We start from the raw sequence: 18,603 nt of genomic DNA on the forward strand, positions 1-18,603 counted from the left end.
CATTATAGCTAAAGAAACGACATTTTAAAAGTTTCTTTTTGTGACTGGCTGATAACTGTTTAACAAGTAATCATAAAATAACCAATCAAATCAGAGAAACCATGCAAGTTAAGCATATACCAAAACTTATCTTCCTTAACACTGACGGCCTTATAGCTTGAAGAGAAGGCTATAGTCAATCTGTACCTAGTATGGAGTTCACAAATATTCTTACAAGCTTCATCTATCAACAGAGCATCTCTTGTAAATGATCCCTATGTTTCAAATAGAAAAGGTTACTTTTTTTTGTTTTTGCTAGGCAATCAGGATTAAGTGACTTGCCCAGGGTTACATAGCTAGTAAGTGTCAAGTGTCTGAGGATTTGAACTCAGGTCCTCCTGACTCCAGGGCCAGTTCTTGATCCACTGTACCAGCTAGCTGTTCAAAAGCTACCTTTTTATTCTGGTCTTAACTATACAGTATTTCAGTCATGTGAAGAGTAAATTAAAACAACTGGGTGATTTTAATATTTTTATTTTATAATAAATTGTTAATATGTACTAAAGTCATACAGGGTCATTTATTTCCATATAAGTATTAACTTTATAACTCTTAGGATCAAAAATGATCCTTAAGACCAAAGAAAGGTAATGGAATTCTAACATCACATTTGTACTCATGGCAGTCATTATGGTTATGTCCTTTATTATACAAAAATATTTAAAACTTAAGTCCAGGTAACAAACAAATCTAGGTTTTCAATCACATTCAAATATGTTATTTTCAAAGATAATATCTTTTCCTCCAGTCAAAGAGCTATTACTTTCCATGGAATAATTTTTTAAAACTATTCATTTTTGTGTTTCTTATGTATTTTTCAAATAATTTACGATCAGAGCTTCTTGAAGACAAAAGAAATTTTTAACTGTTAAGTACAGCACCCTGTAGGCACACAAGTTACATAATAATGCTAATGGAAAAGGAAATGAAATTTAGAAACAAAAACCAATTAGGAGAATATTTCTTAAGGCATCTTTTCTAATATGCCCTGTGAACTGACTTAATAAAATTAAAGAGGGCCTAGAGACTAACTAAATCCTTGGCTCTTTGAAAATCAAGTATGTTTCAAGTTCTATACATAAATATTACTGTAGGAGGGAAGATTATGAGATTATGAAATGTACATATATTTCCCAGGACAAAAATAAACATCACCCCCCCCCAAAAAAATATCTAAGATTTAGACCAGGAGTGGACAATCTGCAGCCTCATCTGGCCCTCTAGGTTCTCAAGCGCAGCCCTTTGACCAAAACCAAACTTCACAGAACATACCCCAGGACTAGAGGTGATTACAAAACTTAAGCTATTACTACAAAAAAAAAATGCACAATCAAAGGAGAAAGAATCCAACCATAGAAAGTTATTATGGGAATAGAGAAAACTGAGAAGACCTCAGAGGAGGATGGTGAAGCAAAGAAACCCTCTTCTATCGCAAAAGAGTAATGTCAAATGGTCACCTGCCCAAAAAAGAATTTTAAAAAGACTTTAAAAATCAAAGAGATTGAGGAAAAACTAAAAAAAGAAAATAAGAACAATCAAGAAAAACAAGATTATGAAAAGAGATCCAGAATCTTAAGGAAGAAAATGACACCTTAAAAATTAGAATTGGGGGGCAGCTAGGTGGTACAGTGGATAAAGCACCAGCCCCGAAGTCAGGAGGACCTGAGTTCAAATCTGGCCTCAAACCAAACACTAGTCACTTACTAGCTGTGTGACCTTGGGCAAGTCACTTAACCCCAATTGCCTCACCCAAAAAAAAAAATTAGAATTGGGCAAGGGGAAGCCAGAGAAGTTAAAAGAGATCAATAAATAATAACACAAAATATAAAGAATGAAAAAATAGAAGAGAAAGTGAAACATCTTATAAGAAAAACAACTGAACTGGAGAACAGATCAAAAAGAGAAAAAATAAGAATAATCGGACTACCTGAAAGCTATGATAAAAAAAAAAAAATCTTGATACAATAATATAAGAAATAATTCAAGAAAATTGTCCTGAAGCATTAGAACAAGGGGGGAAAGTAGAAATAGAAAAAAATTCATCACCACTTGAAAGAGATTCTATGAGAAAAATTCATAGGAATATTATAGTCATTAACAGCAACAAGAAAAAAAAACAAAGACAATTTTAATGTGATGGTGCCACACTTAGAATCACACAAGACCTAGCAGGGGAGACACTAAAGGACGACAGGTCTTGCAACATTATATACTGAAGAGCAAAAGAACTAGGGTTCCAGTCGAAAATATCATACCCAGAAAAGTTAAGCATAATGCTGAATGAAAAAACAAAAGACATCTGATCAACTGTCAGACTTAAAGGACTTTGTTAAGAAAAACAAAAGAAAACAAACAAACAAAAACCTGAACTTAACAGAAGATTTGCCATACAAGAGCCAAGAGAAACATAAGGTACATACCAAAGACTGATTACAAGGGATTCGATAAGGACAGATCGTTTACCTTTTACATATATAAAATATAACAACGTATGTCTAAGATTTTTCTGAGTAACTGGGTAGTTTGTAAGAAAAATTGGGGGAGATCCAAGTATGATAGGACTGTAAAAAGTAAAACTATTTCAGAACAGCTAAAAAGAATAATTATTTTATACAAATGAGGTGCAAGAGGAAGAATCAACAAAAGAATTAGATGAGGGAGGAGACTGGTAGTTCTGGTAACCTACTTTCATCGGGAGTGGGTTCAAGAAGGAATAATACGTATATATCTAGAAGAGTATAAAAGTCTTCTAAATTCAGAAGAAATAAAACAGTAAAGGGATAGGGAGGGAGGAGAGGATAAGGAACGCATCTCTAAAGGGGAGGGTGAGGGAAGAGGTTAAAGGGGTAGACCTGAGTATGATATGACTTTAAAAAGTAAAACCATTTAGGAACAGGTGAAAAGTAATTATCTGTAACATCTATGAAATTTGGATTCAGTCAAGGGGCTGCACTTGAGGGCCATATGAGGCAGCAGGTTCCCCACCCCTAGTCTAGACTATATGAATTTTATGAATTATTATTTTTCAGGGAGAGGCAAACAGGGTAAGGAAAAGCTAAAAAATGTCATAACCTAAATATAAATCTGATTTTTCCTAAGTAGACATACTCCTTTCCATTTAGTTCCAGATTACCAAGGATCTTCAATTACAAATGTTTTAGGTTATAAGGAGAAAAGAAATTCTGATGAATTACCATATAGGATCATAGATTCAGAGCAATAAAGGATGTTCTAGGTCAACTAATCTAATCCCCTTATTTTACTGATGAGACAAATCAAGCCCAGAGGTACCAAAGGTCATGTGGGTGGTGGCAGAGCTAGGATTCAAATCCAGTTTTTCAGACTCCAAAATCAGCAAATATTACACTATACCATTCTCAGAAAGTCCCTTGCCCCCAAGAGAAATTTCATGCCAATTAAGTCTAACACTGGTGAGAAACTACTTGGTATAAGCAAAAAGAGGAAAGGGTTATAAAATATAAAATACTGTTATCTGAAAATAAGACACATGACCAACAATCCCAACTTTATATATCGATAGTTTGATAAATAAAAATCACAGCCTATTTAGAAAAGTATTTTTAAGTCCCCACATCACTGTGGCCACCTCCTAAACTGTGTTATAAAGAAAGCAAAGAAATTTGGAAATTTTTGCTTAGGAAAAATTGTCTAATAATCACACACACAAATCTTCGTTGTATTCCATGGGGCATCTAACAATAAAATAAAACGCATGAAAATTGAGTCACTAGCACGTTAAACTTCTTCCCTTACCTAATGTGAATAAAGGTGGCTGGAATTTCTGAAGGGAGAGGCTGTACACTGTGACTGGTCTGGCAGGTTTCGCCTCTACTACTTCACCTTTCTTCATCAAAGTAGAAAGTCTCTGTCCATCTTTCTTTAAAGCAGAATAGCTAACAAAGGTTGAAAAAAATCTCATCAGATGTTAATGTAGTACACAAATAACTGATTGCCCTGAATTAAATCTATCATTAATTGAAGCAAATCATTCCACCCTGTCAAACTTAAATTTCACTTTTGGTAAAATGGATTAATATTTTTTACGTCATGATGGTATCAGAGATAATGAGAATTCCTTAAACATCTTTGAAGCTAATATATCTTATCCTGGCATTTACTGAGCAATGGTGCCACTTCCAATCTTCAGCCAATTCCCTGGTGGACTTGGTCCAGTTCTCTGTGGTCCCTAGCACCATGACCCCAAACTTCAGAATTCTGTAGAATGAAAGGAAGGAGAATGGGGTGGACTAGAGTGAAAGAATGAAGTAAGATTTCTCAGGGAACCATGACCAAAATTTACTAAAACAATGATGTGATTATTCATGACTTCTCAAATAATGAAAGTGCTTCATTTTCACGTAGAAGAAGTTTTCATGTTTTAAGATTTCTGGCTGAATGTTATTAAAAAACAAATAAATGGTCCACTTAAGAAATCTCGTTGTGTGGTCAAGCTTTATGATTAGAAACAGGAAAGCCTTGAAGCAACTACTATAAAGAAGATACTAAAAGCAGACTTCAGTAAATTCAAAAAAATAAATACTTAATCATTAGGTCCAAAGTGCAATTCACACTGCTCCTGTTAATGCAATTTATATTTCAGCCAACATTTACTATTTTTCAAGTCAAAAGTGACCCCAAACATTACAGTATAGCAAGTTACAGTTTTCTTTCCCTCCAAATAAGGGAAACTAATTTAATCAGTGTCTTTTTCAGGACTAAACCTTGTTTGGGTACATTTTTATTTTGTTACTTATCTTATTTTTTATTAATAATTTTAATTAATAATAATAATATTATTATTAAATATCTTTTAATGACCCAAATGAAATAAAATACTGTAAGTTATTGTGAATTTAATCATTTAGATATTCTTTTAAATCATTTAGAATACTTTTCACAGGGATTCAATTGTCCTTCTGAAAACTAGCCAACACAACAAGTAGTATACTCAAACAAATGTTAATAAACATAATAATTAATCAATGTCCATTCAATCTCATCCCTGTATGTCCATGTACTCAGAGACTATATTTAACAAATACAGAAACATATCTGTGCCTGCCAGAAGACACATTCTTGGTCTTTGTCTTAGCAATATGAGGAAATGAGGGACAGCTAGGTGGCACAGTGGATAGAGCTCTGGCCTTGGAGTCAGGAGAACCTGAGTTCAAATCCAAACTCAGACCAAACACTTGACCTTACTAGCTTGTGACCCTGGGCAAGTCATTTAACCCCAATTGCCTCAGCAAAAAAAAGAAAAAAGAAAATGAGGAAATGCAAGCTGTTAGTCCTTGAAAGCAGTCTCCATACTCTGTTATTCAGTCACTCTATTGCGCATTAGACTCTCAGATGCCTTTCACACATATCCCTGAATCAGTTCAGATTAGATAGGAACAGTGACCTCTAAACAGCTGTGCTGAAAATACGATCTGCTGTTAGAAAAAGAGGCCTAGTGATAGTAAATATTATAAATATAATCTCAAAGCTTAGTGTTCACTCACATAACATGTTATGTCGACACCTAGGCCTGGATGATAGACCACTTCCTGTGTTCTCTATCATATGATAGCATTTCTTGAGAGATTATTAAAATGTTCACAGGATCTGGATGATAGACCACTTCCTGTGTTCTCTATCGTATGATAGCATTTCTTAGAGATTATTAAAATGTTCACAGGATCTTGTCTAAATTAATATCGTATGCATCTGATCACTCACTATCATATTTAATGGATGTTTTGCTGATACCATATTACACATAAAAGGAACTCAAATGATTCTTTTTTACTGTGGAAAACATTAAAAGTTTACTATTATTAATATTAACTTACAGAGGAGGTACTTGCATTATGTTTCCTGTAAATTTCTGGAGAATACCTTCAATATCTTCTTGCTTTATCTGATCTGCCAAATGTGAAAGAAAACAAATATTGACTCTACCTACACATGACAAAAGAAACATATATGTCATTTTCATAATGCTGACAAAGCTCTACAAATGTATTCACTTTATTTTTTAAAGCTGCACCATGATATACACATTACCTACCAATATCTTACTTCTCAAAACATGAAATAGCAAAATAAATACTGCTGTGAGAAATGGGGAAAAAAGGCATTTTTTTTTAAAGATTAGATTTTTTTTGTCCTAGTTTCCATGAAAAAATGGGCCAATGACCATCAATGTGTTTCGTCAATGCTTACTAAGGGTTTGGGAAGATATGAAAATAAAAAATCCTTCAATTTGTCCTGCAGTGATCAATATCTTAGAAAATAAAAAAAGATAAACACTCTGCAGCATATATCAGGCAATGTGTTAGGGGCCAAATATTTTAATGTCTCAATGAGGATTATGCTCTACCCTACCTTGTCACCTGTCAGATTCAGAAAACTACTAAAATGGCATAAACTTATTCTTAGATTTAGTTTTGTTTAAATGAACAAGCAGCTGTCTTTGTTCTTGCTTCTTCTTGACTTTTACCTCACCATCTCCAAATCACCTTAAAACAACAACAAAAAATCTATCTGGAAGGGGAACCAAGGAGAGGAATGCAGTCACTAGGTAATTTACACTTTGAGACAGAGAATATCCAACTTTTGACATTTGTTTTCAGTTCTTTTTGGTTCTATCTTTTTTCATATAAAATAGTACACACATATTTCTGTCACTAAAGAACTTCAAAAGTTCAATGTAAACTTTAGCTCAATAGTTACTGTTACTACTTTTGGAGATTTTCATAACTGCCGAGATCTGAAGATTTTAAACTAGTTTCCAAATATTGATAAGCAATCTAAATCACAGAAAAATTATATAATTTGTGGGCACAGTCAGCAGCATCACATGTTCACAACACTCCCACTAGTCTCCTTTCCTACTTTTTCTTCCACCTTTTGGGAATTATATCTTAATAATTTTTATTCTAGTATAGATTTGTTACAAGAGATCTTATATGGCAAATAGCAAACAAAAATCCCATGATTAATCTCTATTGAAGTTGTATACAAGCCTTTGTCATACCAAGGGCTCTACAGATTGATCAAATTTTAAAAAAAAAGAAAGAAAAACAAGACGTCCCATCCCCAAACTTTAATACTAAAAAAGCAACACTGACCTTACTTCGACCTCAATTCTTGAAAGCTACAGAGGAATGGGTAGCTAAAGTTTACTAAATTCAAATAGGAACAGAAAAAATTCAAAGTATAGGAAATCCTAAGACCAAGTACTTTGGCAATATTCAAGTGCTTCAAAATAGTTGCTTGTCTATATTCTCTTCTACTAGGGGAGACCAAGGATGGTAGATCACTTGAATTTGGGAGTTCTGAGTTGTAGTTAAGGCTAAAATTGATTAGGTGGCCACACTAAGTCTAGACTAATATGGTGAGCCCATGGGAGTATTGGGCCATTAGGCTGCCCAAGGCTGGACAAACAAGCCCAAATTTTAAAAATGGAACAGGTTAAATTTTCCAGCCTAAGCAAGATAGGGAGACTCAATCTCAAAAATAAAAATAAAAAAAAAAAGAAATAGTTTCATATCACCATCATAAAAAGGCAAGTTTCACTAGGAATAAACTTTTATTTAGCAGGCTTTATTCTATGTTCTTTAAGTGTTCCTTCTCTTGATTCAATTCTTCTCTGACATCTCATGGCATATGAGAGAATTTATTCCATGAAGAAAAATTCTAGCTCCACCACAACATCGATCACAATTCCTATTGATACCTACCAAATGAATATTTCTAAAACACAGATGGCAAATGCTTATCACAATGTCCAGCAGCTGTTTAAAACAGTGTCATTAATGATAACACTGCAATGATTCATAAATCAGTCAAGGCAACAAGAAAAAAAGTGCATGTTGGAAGTTGTTATGGCAAAACCTTTACATGTGAAACATAAAATCAAAGAATAACCCAATTAATGGGAACTTTTAAGTAGACTATTATAGGTTATCAGAAACCTATGTTCAGAATCCTTCAATGTTGCATCAATCCCAATATTACTGACCTTGTATTCAAAGTCTACCATAATCTGGCCACGCCTTTACTAAAATATGTAAAATATGGCTACTACCTAATATAAACTATGTTACATAAATACAAATTACAATAAAAAATTTTAGTCATATGGACAGGTGAATTAAATATTCTAATTAACTGAGAATTGATTTTACTTTTTGTCTGAACCCTTACGAAAATCTTTCAAATAAATATTAGTGTTATTATTACCTAAGTAAAGTATAGGCTGTAGTGCTTTAGGATCATAACAATGAATTATCTATATGTCAGTTCTCACTACAGTACTATAGATGTACATGAAGGAGACTGTTGAATGTTCATGGAAGCAGAGTATAGTAGGAAATTAATTTTATTTTTATTAAATTCTTGAGATGAGTATATTTACATGGTATTCACCCTTCCTACCTAGAAAAAAAAAAAGATTTCCAATTGGAATTTTATCATATTTTCAAAATATATGTACAAAATAACTTTTAAAATACTTGAATTGCAATATAATTCAAAAGCTCTGCTTTAAAAGAAAGCCTAAGGATACGTAAGTGCATTTTAAATTTTGCTGATTGATCAAACAAGGTACAAAAGAAAGTGCAGAGCTGAAGTTCTAACAGCTAGGAAGGTAAATGAGTTCCAGCACCTACCTAAACACTTTCCTAACGGGACAATGGTGTAACTCAACACAAGAACACAGGAAGACTAGGTAAGCATTCATCTCCTGAAACTGAGTCAAGTGGGAAAAATATCAACCACAGGCAAGAGTTAAAAAAACAGAAACCCTACAAATAATTCACACTTTGTGACAGAATAATGGGGGTGAACTTACTGTACAAACCTACTGTTGTTATAAATAGAATGTGCACTGTGAAGGTTGCTAGGAGACCATTTCATTTATCTTTCTTTTAGAGTAGTAAAAAAAGGGGATGGTAGATAAATTAAGATGGGCCCCAATTAGTTCTATTTTACTTCCAAGAGAAAATACTCTTTCTCTGCCATATGTTTACATGTTCCAATAACAAGAGGAAAGAATTAGTTTTAAAACAGTGACCCTATATACAAAAATTAATGGGCTTGCTTAAATAGTACAAAGTAGTCTGTAAAACAGATTGTAACGTAGGTAAAAAAATGAAAAAAAGTTCAAAATTGCAACTACAAAAGGATCTGAGGAGGAAGTTGGAATGAAGAAGGGAAAGTAGAGGAGTCATTTTGAAATGGTCTCCCTCAAGATTTGTTTCAAATGAAGCAATTTTAATGAAAAATGTTAATGAATGTAATCCAATCCATGTGTTCATTCATTAAAATATTTATTAAGGGCCTAAATTTATTATTAACAATAGCTGAAATTTATGTAGTACAAGGTTTACAAAGATCTTTATGGGTTATTTCATTTGATTATTAAATACAAGGCACTGAGCTAAGCACTGAAGGAGATAAAAATACATGTTTCTCTGTTCTCAAGAAAATAGCAATCTAAAAGGTAACAGATTCACTAATCCACTCATTTTGATCTTCTTTGGTTTATGTAAATTGTTTGGAAAATTGAAATCACTTATTAAGATTGTTTTTAAATTTAAAACAGAGCTCAGAGAAGCCTCCATTTCTCTTCTTCTTGTTAAAACGAAATGTTAAGTAAAATCTAAGTAAATGTAATGTAAAGGTTTAATGTGAAGTAAAATATAAAGCTTACTTCCTACCATAAGGTTTTTCTTCCGTAATTTTCCCTGTTGAATCCAGTGTATCAGTAGCTTTCCCCAATTCTCCAGTAGCAATATATTTCTATAGGGAAAGGAAATGAGCAAATCATACAAAGAAAATACTAATGAATTTGTCAAGGTTCATACAAAACTTTATTTCAGTTTAAACCAATATGATTAATCTGATACAAAATTAAGCTAATAATCAATGACTACATATTTGGGGTTTTTTTTAATGCACTTTGATAAATTAAGAATACTTTTGAAAATTTTCTGACCCCCAACATTATAAAAGCTGAGTCACTTTTAAAATTAAGCCCTAAAAATACACAATGAAATATAGAATACAAAAATAATATAATAGGAACAACTTTTAAAGTGATTTTCTGATGCCTAACTATGGCAAGGAGCTAGCCACTGTATGCTTGAAGACTACATACCAGGGAAGTGCAATATAATTCATTAAGCATTTAATAAGTACAAGGCCCCATGCCAGGCACAAAAACAAAACTGTCCCTGCCCTTAAAGAACTTACTAACCTTTACTAGGGGAAAAAAAATCACACTCACATAGGTAAGTAAAGATAATTTTTTTTGGTCTGGACCTGTGGTCTCAATAGTGTAGAAAATCCTAGTGTAAAAACCAATGTTGGTATCTTCTCTGTGACTTCCAGTGTTACCAAATTTATTGCGGGCACTGAGAAAGTAACTTGCCCACAATCACACAGCCAGTTATGTTTCACAAGCAGGATTTGAATGAACCCCGGTCTTTCTTACTTGAAGGTCAACCCTCTTCCTACTCTGCCAAGCTTCCTCTTGAATGAAAACTACATGCAAAGTAATTTGAGGTATGGGGTGGAAAAAGAAGTTAACAACTGGAGTGATCAGGATAAAACCTTTTATAGCAAATGGCAAAAGAGCAGAAGGCTCTTACTCGACTGAAAAAACTTTGAGTAGAGGTCTGATGACAAACTAAGGTATATAGCTTTCATATGTAAACCTAGTTATCTTATCTATCAGGTGACACATCTTTTTGACCATGGTAATTCATAAAAGTATTTACAGTGTGTGAAAGGGTTGGCATCTTATTGGTGAGGGAATGCCCACAGTGATGAAATCAGAGATAACTTGCAGCAATACTGTAGGGCTTTTTAAATATAACAAAAATTAATTCACCAATCCTAATGAGAGGTATTAAAAAAGCTTAAACAATTTGAAAACATGAATAAAAAGCTAAAACTACATAGAAAAGTCACCTTAAGTTCATGGACATTATATTTGTTGTTGTTGTTCAGTTGTGTCTGACTCTTTGTGACCCCATTTGGGGGTATTCTTGGCAGAGATACTAGAGTGCTTTGCCATTTCCTTCTCTAGTTCATTTTACAGATGAGGAAACTGAGGCAAACAGAGTTAAGTGACTTGTCCAGTATCACACAGCTGGTAAGTGTCTAAGGCCAGATTTGAACTCAGGAAGATAAGTCTTCCTAATTCCAGGCCCAGAACTCTATCCACTGCTATATATCCTCCTAATAAAGATATTTTCAGATCTCTGAAGAGGGAAATGAGTCTGTGCTCCATCTCTACTAATTTCATTTTTATTAGAATTAATAATTGTGTTACTATCAGTGAAGAATTAGCTCATTCCTAGTCCATTACTAATCAAAGGCTCTGTTTATCATTCCAGAATAACTACAATACATTTTTGTTTATTCTTCTACTTGTCTATATCTGAAACATGTTTTGTTTAGTACATTGAAGGTACACTATAAAAAACCTAATGAAAATAATTTTTATGTTTAAAAAGGGGAAATTCATTGTATTTCTAAGAAATATCTAATTAATCTCACTATGACAGCAAAAATATTGGCTATAAACTCGATAGTAGACATAGTGGAGAAATGAGACAAAATTTATATAGAGAGAGATATAGATATAGATATATATGTTATGTATGTATATATACAGACCCACACACATATGAATGTATGTATATATGTGACCCTCAGAGGTCATTTCATCCAACTCTTAGAGATAAAGAAACCAAGTTTCCTAAGTGATTTTTCCCCCCAAGGTCACTCAGGTAATAAATATACAATCTGAGATTTGAGACCTGGTACTCTGACTCCAAGTCTAGCAATCATTCTGTTGGAATAAAAATGTCTACCTTTTATATGGTCTATAAGAAAAACCATGCCCCCTTTGACACTGCCACTACTTTCATCTAATTTAATTAAATTCATCAAATATGTAGTACTATGTATGCAAGGCACTTTGTTTGCAGAGTACATATTACAGAATAATTCAAGATTTTCTCTTGTGCATACTATGCAGAAAGATTTGATTAACGTTGTCATTTTAAAAAGCCAATATTAGTGACAAAAGTAAGCTGTTGATAACTTTTCTTAATCATACTATGTTGACTATCCATTTTCTGCTATGATTCTGCTATCTTATCTCCTATAATATAGAATACAAGTACAAAAAAAGATGTTAAAATGTTTTCCATATTATAAATGGTCCAAGTAACAGTCATCAGAATGGTTGCTCTGGTTAGAAAGAATGTCTAAGACAAATGACCCTGAACAAAGGCTTCCATATCTTATCTCACCCTACTAGACTAACTAGAAACTACGTGAAGGCTGGGACTATGCCTGATTGATCTTTATATTTCCCCCACTTAACATTTAAAGTCTTACATATGGTAGATAATGAATGGATAAATGTTAAAATGAGTTCATGCTGAATAGGCCCTAACTTTGTAACACTTTCTATAACTGTGTAAGATAGATACTACATGAATTCCTTTACTTTCCTTCTAATTAACTTGAGACATTTTACTTAGCAAACTTCAACTCTTTTTAGAGGGAGAAAGTTAATCAACATCTCTCCTAAATACGCCTGACTTACTGTAGACTCTCATCTCACTTTCCCTGCTGCCTATCATCCATTTGGCAATTATGTGATATCATTGATTACTATCTATTTTAGTTGTGCTGGCACCAGCTTTGGAATAAGAAAACTTGGATTCAAAGCATATTATTTACTACCTGTGTGACCTTAGGCAAGTCTCATAATCTAACCTCCTTGGGTCTCAGTTTCTTCATCTACAACATGAGGGGGATGAATTAGAGGATCTCTAAGGTCCCTTCCAGCTCTAAATCTATGAACCTATGAAATAAACTATAAAGTTCTTGAGGGCTGGGATCATGCCTGGTACACGCGCTTCTTGTACATTCCCCACAAAGCCTTATACATACAAGATGTTTAACAGTCTATCATAAAATAGGCATGCTGAAGAGTTTCTAATTTATAATGAAAACTGTCTATTCAGCCTCCTCCCATGAAATGGAAAGTTTCTAAGACAATTCTCTAAATTAGGCACATTTCTATATAATAATAGTTGACATTCATATAGATTTTTAAGGTTTGTAAAGATTTTATTTATTTATATCTACATCTATATAGTATACATGTATGTACATCATACATATACATACATATATACATATATATTCTCATTTGACCATCACAATAATCCTGTGCTATTATTAGGTGCTATTATGAAATCCACATTATAGATGAGGAAACTGAGACTTAACGTTAATTAAGTAGCTTGTGCAGGTTCACACGACTAAGGGTCTAAGGCAGGATTTGAACTCTGATTTTCCTAACTCCAGGTCCAATACTATGGATTATTGTGCCTCCTATCCATATCTAAATCATGACGGTTCACCAGTTAATCAGATATTATATTTAACTTTATTTTGTATTTATTGATTGTGGAGATAAGAAATGAATCACAGAGTTTAAGGATTAGAAGAAACTTCAATGGCCATATAGTCCAACCCATACCTGAAAAAGAATATGCACTGTAACATACCCAATAATTGGTCAATCAACCACTGTCTGAAAACCTTTCATTGTGATGAAAAAACTACCTCCCAAGGCAGTCCATTTCATTTTTGGATAGCTCTAATTATTAGGAAATTTTTCTGACATCAAGTCTAAATTTGCCTCTTTTTATGATGTCCACCCATTGTTCCTATTTTTGCCCTGCACGGCCAAAAAAAAAAAAAAAAAAGTCCAATCCATATTAAAGACAGCTGTCAAGTCCTATCCTGCTCTCTCCTTAGTCCCCCAAGTGTTTTCTTCTCAAGCTAAACATTACCAGTCACTTCAATTGCTTCTCACAGGGCACAGACAAGAGGCCCTTTCAGCATTCTGATTACCTTCCTCTGGAGGCCCTTCATCTCAATAATGCCTTTCCTAAACTAATACCCAGAAATGAACACAATACCTAGACCAGAGCTGAGGACAGATGACCTAATGCCTGTTCATTCCTAGAAGTTATGCTTCTCTTGATGTGGCCCAAGATCTCATTACCTTTTTGCTAACTTATCACTATGTTGATTCAAAGTGACTTATTCTAAGTCAATCATTAACACCCTCAAGATCTCTTTTGGAAAAAACTATCTAACCATGCCTCCTCCATCTTCTTATGAAATAGTTCCTTTTAACCCAAGTTTAAGAAATTATATTTATCATGAATGTATATGTTGAGGCTATATTCATTTACTTGTCTTGGGGTAGGGGGAGGGGAGAGATGGGAGAAAATTTGGAGCTTAAAATCTTATGGAAATGAATGTTGAAAACTAAAAATAAATTTATTTTAAAAAAAGAAATTATATTTATCCTTATAACATTTTATTTATTAGATTTTTAGCTAAGGATGTACTGGCAGATGTTTTAACAACTGACTCTTCAGGAGAAATGTATACAAGACACATTTTAAAATTTAATCACATATTAACATTTTCTGCATCACTTAAATCTAGACAATCAACAAAACAATCATTCAAGCCATGATTTATACTGTTTGCCAATTTCTGAGGTGTAAGTGCTCACACTGGAAATTTAACAATCAGCTCTTGCAAGCTAGTTCTAACCGACTCTAGCACAGCTCCGTATTTAGCCCAACATTATAACCTGTTAAGATATTTTTGGATCCTGGCTGTCATCTAGTATATTAGCTGTCCCTCCCAGTTTTGTGTCATCTGCAAATTTGATAACAATACCATCTAAGTATGTCACTAATTAAAAATGACAAACAGCACAGCTCCAAGCACATATTCCTGGGTCACACTACTGAAGACTTTACAAATTTACATTGAACTATTAGTGATTCTGAGCCTGGCCATTCAACTAGTCTGAAACCCATTTAACTGTATTATTATCCAGCCCACATCTCTCAATCTTTTCCACAAGAATTACATGAGACAGTCCATCTAAAACTTTGCTAAAATCTACATACACCAGAGCTTCAGAATTCTCCTGGACCTACCAGTCTAATTAGTTACTCTGTCCAAAAAAGACATGTAGTCTGGCACAAACTACTCCTGACAAAGCTATGCTGGCTCTTTGTTATCACCAACCATCTCTTTAACAACTCATTGTAGAATTTTTGCCAGGAATCAGTCAAGCTTACTTAAATAGTGTACAGACTCTATTCTGTTGCCTTTATTGCAAACTGGGAAAATGTGTCCTATTCCAGTATCATGGTGACTTTCCCATTCTTCATGAATTTTCAAATTATCATTTACAAAGGGTAAATAGTGACATCCATCAGTTTTTTCAGTACCCAAGGACATGATTCATCTGGGCCAGCTGTCTGGAATTTATCATGGGGAGCTAGGTATTTACTATCTCCTTATTTATATTGAATATCAACTCCCTCTTAGCCATTTTTATTCTGTCCTTTCCAGACCCAAAGTCATCCTCCTCAGCCAAGAAAACAGAAGCAAAATGAATATTAAATAGCTCTTATTTCTCTGTTATCAATTTTCATTTTGCCATACCTACCATTGAGGTTTCCTATACCTTCTTTGATCCTTCTCTTTTCCCCCAAATAGCTTAAAGAAATATTTTATAATGTTCTTAGTTTCCCTGACAACCTCTTCTTATTGGGAGTTGAAATATATTTTCTTCCCTGACATCTAATGGTATTTACCTTCTAAATCAATACACTTCTCAAACTATTCACCAAAACAATCATCATCATCAAAGATACAAAAAATAGGAAGAAGAAAGTACTGATAGTAATATATAGGTGACTATACTTCTTTTTCCACTAAACTCTTACTTTCACTTTGCAGAATTAAAACATGTCAGAGTTAGGAAATGTCAGAGTTAGGCCACTTGGTGAAACCCCATAACTGAACAAGAAATCACTTCTGTAACATGTCTAACGAGATCATTCAGAATGTTTTTCGATACTTTTAATGAGATTTTCATTATCTCTCAAAGCCAAGTCCATTCTTCTTCTGGATAGGTTACATCATTAGGTCATTAATTACCCCCTATATCTAGCCTAAATCTGACTCTGCAACTTCTACCCATGATCCTAGTTCTTCCTTTAGGGGTTAGCCAGAACAATTCCAACCTTTCTTCCACATGACAACCTTTCAAATACTTGAATTCAGTTATCACGTCCTCATAAGTCTTTTCTTCTCCAGGCTAAAGAGAGTCTGTTTCTTTAACCAAAACCCTTGATCATCCTGGTTATCCTCCTCTAATTGCTTCCCAGTTTGCCAATTTACTGCAGAGAAAATGTTTATTTTCCAGACCCTCTAACTGGGAAGGTGAATTCAATTAATATTTTAATTATAATAAAATTCCACTCTAATAAAGCAATCTGCAAGATTTGTTGTAACAGAATTTTTAACTGGTGCAATGTTGAGACTTTCTGCTTTGAAATTTGACAATAAGAACCTCCTCTTGAACCATCAAATGTTCTCTTTATCCAACTACAAATATTAAGAAAACAAAATCGTCCAAAAAGTCCTCATGTTTTCAGTGGAAAAAAAAGAAATGAAATATATTACAGAAAGAAGGCACAATCATTCCTTTTCCCCTTGGCTGACAGTGAGAACCTCCTCTTGAATCATTCAAATGTTCTCTGAATCCCACTGCAAATATTAAGAAAACAGAACTGTCAAAAAATATCCTCATGTCTTTAGTGGGAAAAAAAGAAATGAAATATATTAAAGAAAGGAGGCACAATCATTCTTTTTCCCTTCGGTCATTCCATCCAAACAAATAAAAAAAAAAAAAAAAGGTGGTAAATTCCCCAACTGATAAACGGCAAAAGGATATGAAGTTTTCAAAAGTAGTTTTCAAAGTAAGAAATTCAAGTTATCAACAACCATATGAAAAAAAAACCCTCCAAATCACTAATAATGATAGTAGCCATTTAAATTTTCATTAATTAAAATATAATTAATAAATTAATAGCATTTATCTAGCACTTACAAATTAAAACAACTCTGAGGTTTCACCTCATTCCTACCAGACTGTCAAAGATGACAAAAAAAAAGGAAAATGATCAATGTTAGAGGGGCTTTGATTAATACAGTGTGTTGAAACTGTTGGTCCAACATGGGTACAGCTATTTTGTCACATTTTTTTTTTTTTGGTGAGGCAGTTGGGGTTAAATGACTTGCCCAGAGTCACACAGCTAGTAAGTGTTATGTGTCTGAGGCTGGATTTGAACTCAGGTCCTCCTGATTCCAAGGTTTGTGCTCTATCCACTGCACCACCTAGCTGCCCCTGGTCCAGCTATTTTGGAAAGCAATTTGGAATTTTGCTGACAAAGTCATTAGATTGTGCATACTCTTTGACCCAGTGATACTAGAACTAGGTCTGAGATTAAAGAAGTAAAGGATCTTTATGTACAAGTTTATAGCAGCTTTCTGTAGGATCAAAGAGGTAAAAATTAAGGGGATGGTCAACAACTAGGAAATGGCTGAACGAATTATAATCTATGAATATAATGGAATATTATTATGCCATAAGAAAAAGATAGTTTCTGGGAAGACTTGTATGAATTGATACAAAGGGAAGTTTCCAGAACCAGGAAAACAATATATACAATAATAACAATAAAGACAATTTTGAAGACTTAGAATTTTCAGTATGCTTAATAAAAATGTGAATATTTCAGTAGAGTATGAAAAGACCCAAATTGAACTGGCTAATATACATCCTAACTTGAGAAAAGTGCATAGAACATGCAGTACTATAGTAACCTAATGCACTAACAACATGCTTGGGGAATGATGGTCCCTTTGAAAAGAAACTAAAGTAGTCTTTAAAGGAATATTGCTATTTAAGATTGCTATCTGTGGAATTTCTTAGAACAGTATGGAACTCTTCATTTCAACAATCATTATGTACAAGGCAGCGTGCTAGGATCGAGGATACAAAGCAGTCCCTGACCTCAAGGAGAATATATTATGTGCGGAGAGGGTAGAAGAGGTGGGAACATATACACAAGTAATGAAATACAAAGTATATACAAAGAAACTTCAAGAGGGAATGAGGCCTCACAACTGGGGGGAAGGGAGAGGATCAGTGAAGTCATGTCAGTGGCAGCTGGACTGTTTTAGGCAGAGGAGAAGAGGTGGTACACTCCAGACAGGAGGGAAAAAATCCAAGGGGTGGGAGGGAAATGTTGTCTGTGGTGACCAATGAGAAGGTACTAGTTCTTTAAACAAAACCTTCAGGGCAGCTAGGTGGCACAAGGGGGGCAGTTAGGTGGCACAGTGGGTAGAGCACTGGCCCTGCAGTCAGGAGGACCTTAGCTCAAATCTGGCCTCAGATATATGACACATACTAGCTGTGTGACCCTGGGTAAGTCACTTAACCCCGATTGCCTCACAAAAAAAAAAAAAAAAAACCAAAAAACAAAACCCTTCCAGGAAAACCTTTAAATGATTTTTAAAAGGTTACTATTAATGACACCAAATAACATGATTCATATTTTTGGAAATTTTTGTATTGAA

The 18,603-nt window shown here is 33.9% G+C and overlaps 1 protein-coding gene across 1 annotated transcript in view; it reads right to left on the bottom strand.

Moving 5' to 3' along the window:
• Positions 1–18,603, bottom strand: part of TRUB1 (TruB pseudouridine synthase family member 1) — a 44,358-nt gene that overhangs the window by 2,482 nt on the left and 23,273 nt on the right. Inside the window, exons 4-6 of the mRNA XM_027852121.1 lie at positions 9,765–9,846; positions 5,892–5,964; positions 3,814–3,953 (exon numbers count right to left, since the gene is read on the bottom strand). Of these exons, the coding sequence (XP_027707922.1) occupies positions 3,814–3,953; positions 5,892–5,964; positions 9,765–9,846 (295 nt within the window). The remainder of the gene's footprint in view (positions 1–3,813; positions 3,954–5,891; positions 5,965–9,764; positions 9,847–18,603) is intronic.

The sequence above is a fragment of the Vombatus ursinus genome, unplaced genomic scaffold, assembly GCF_900497805.2.
Source record: "Vombatus ursinus unplaced genomic scaffold, bare-nosed wombat genome assembly UNPS02009205.1, whole genome shotgun sequence".
In the NCBI taxonomy this organism is placed as follows: Eukaryota; Metazoa; Chordata; class Mammalia; order Diprotodontia; family Vombatidae; genus Vombatus; species Vombatus ursinus.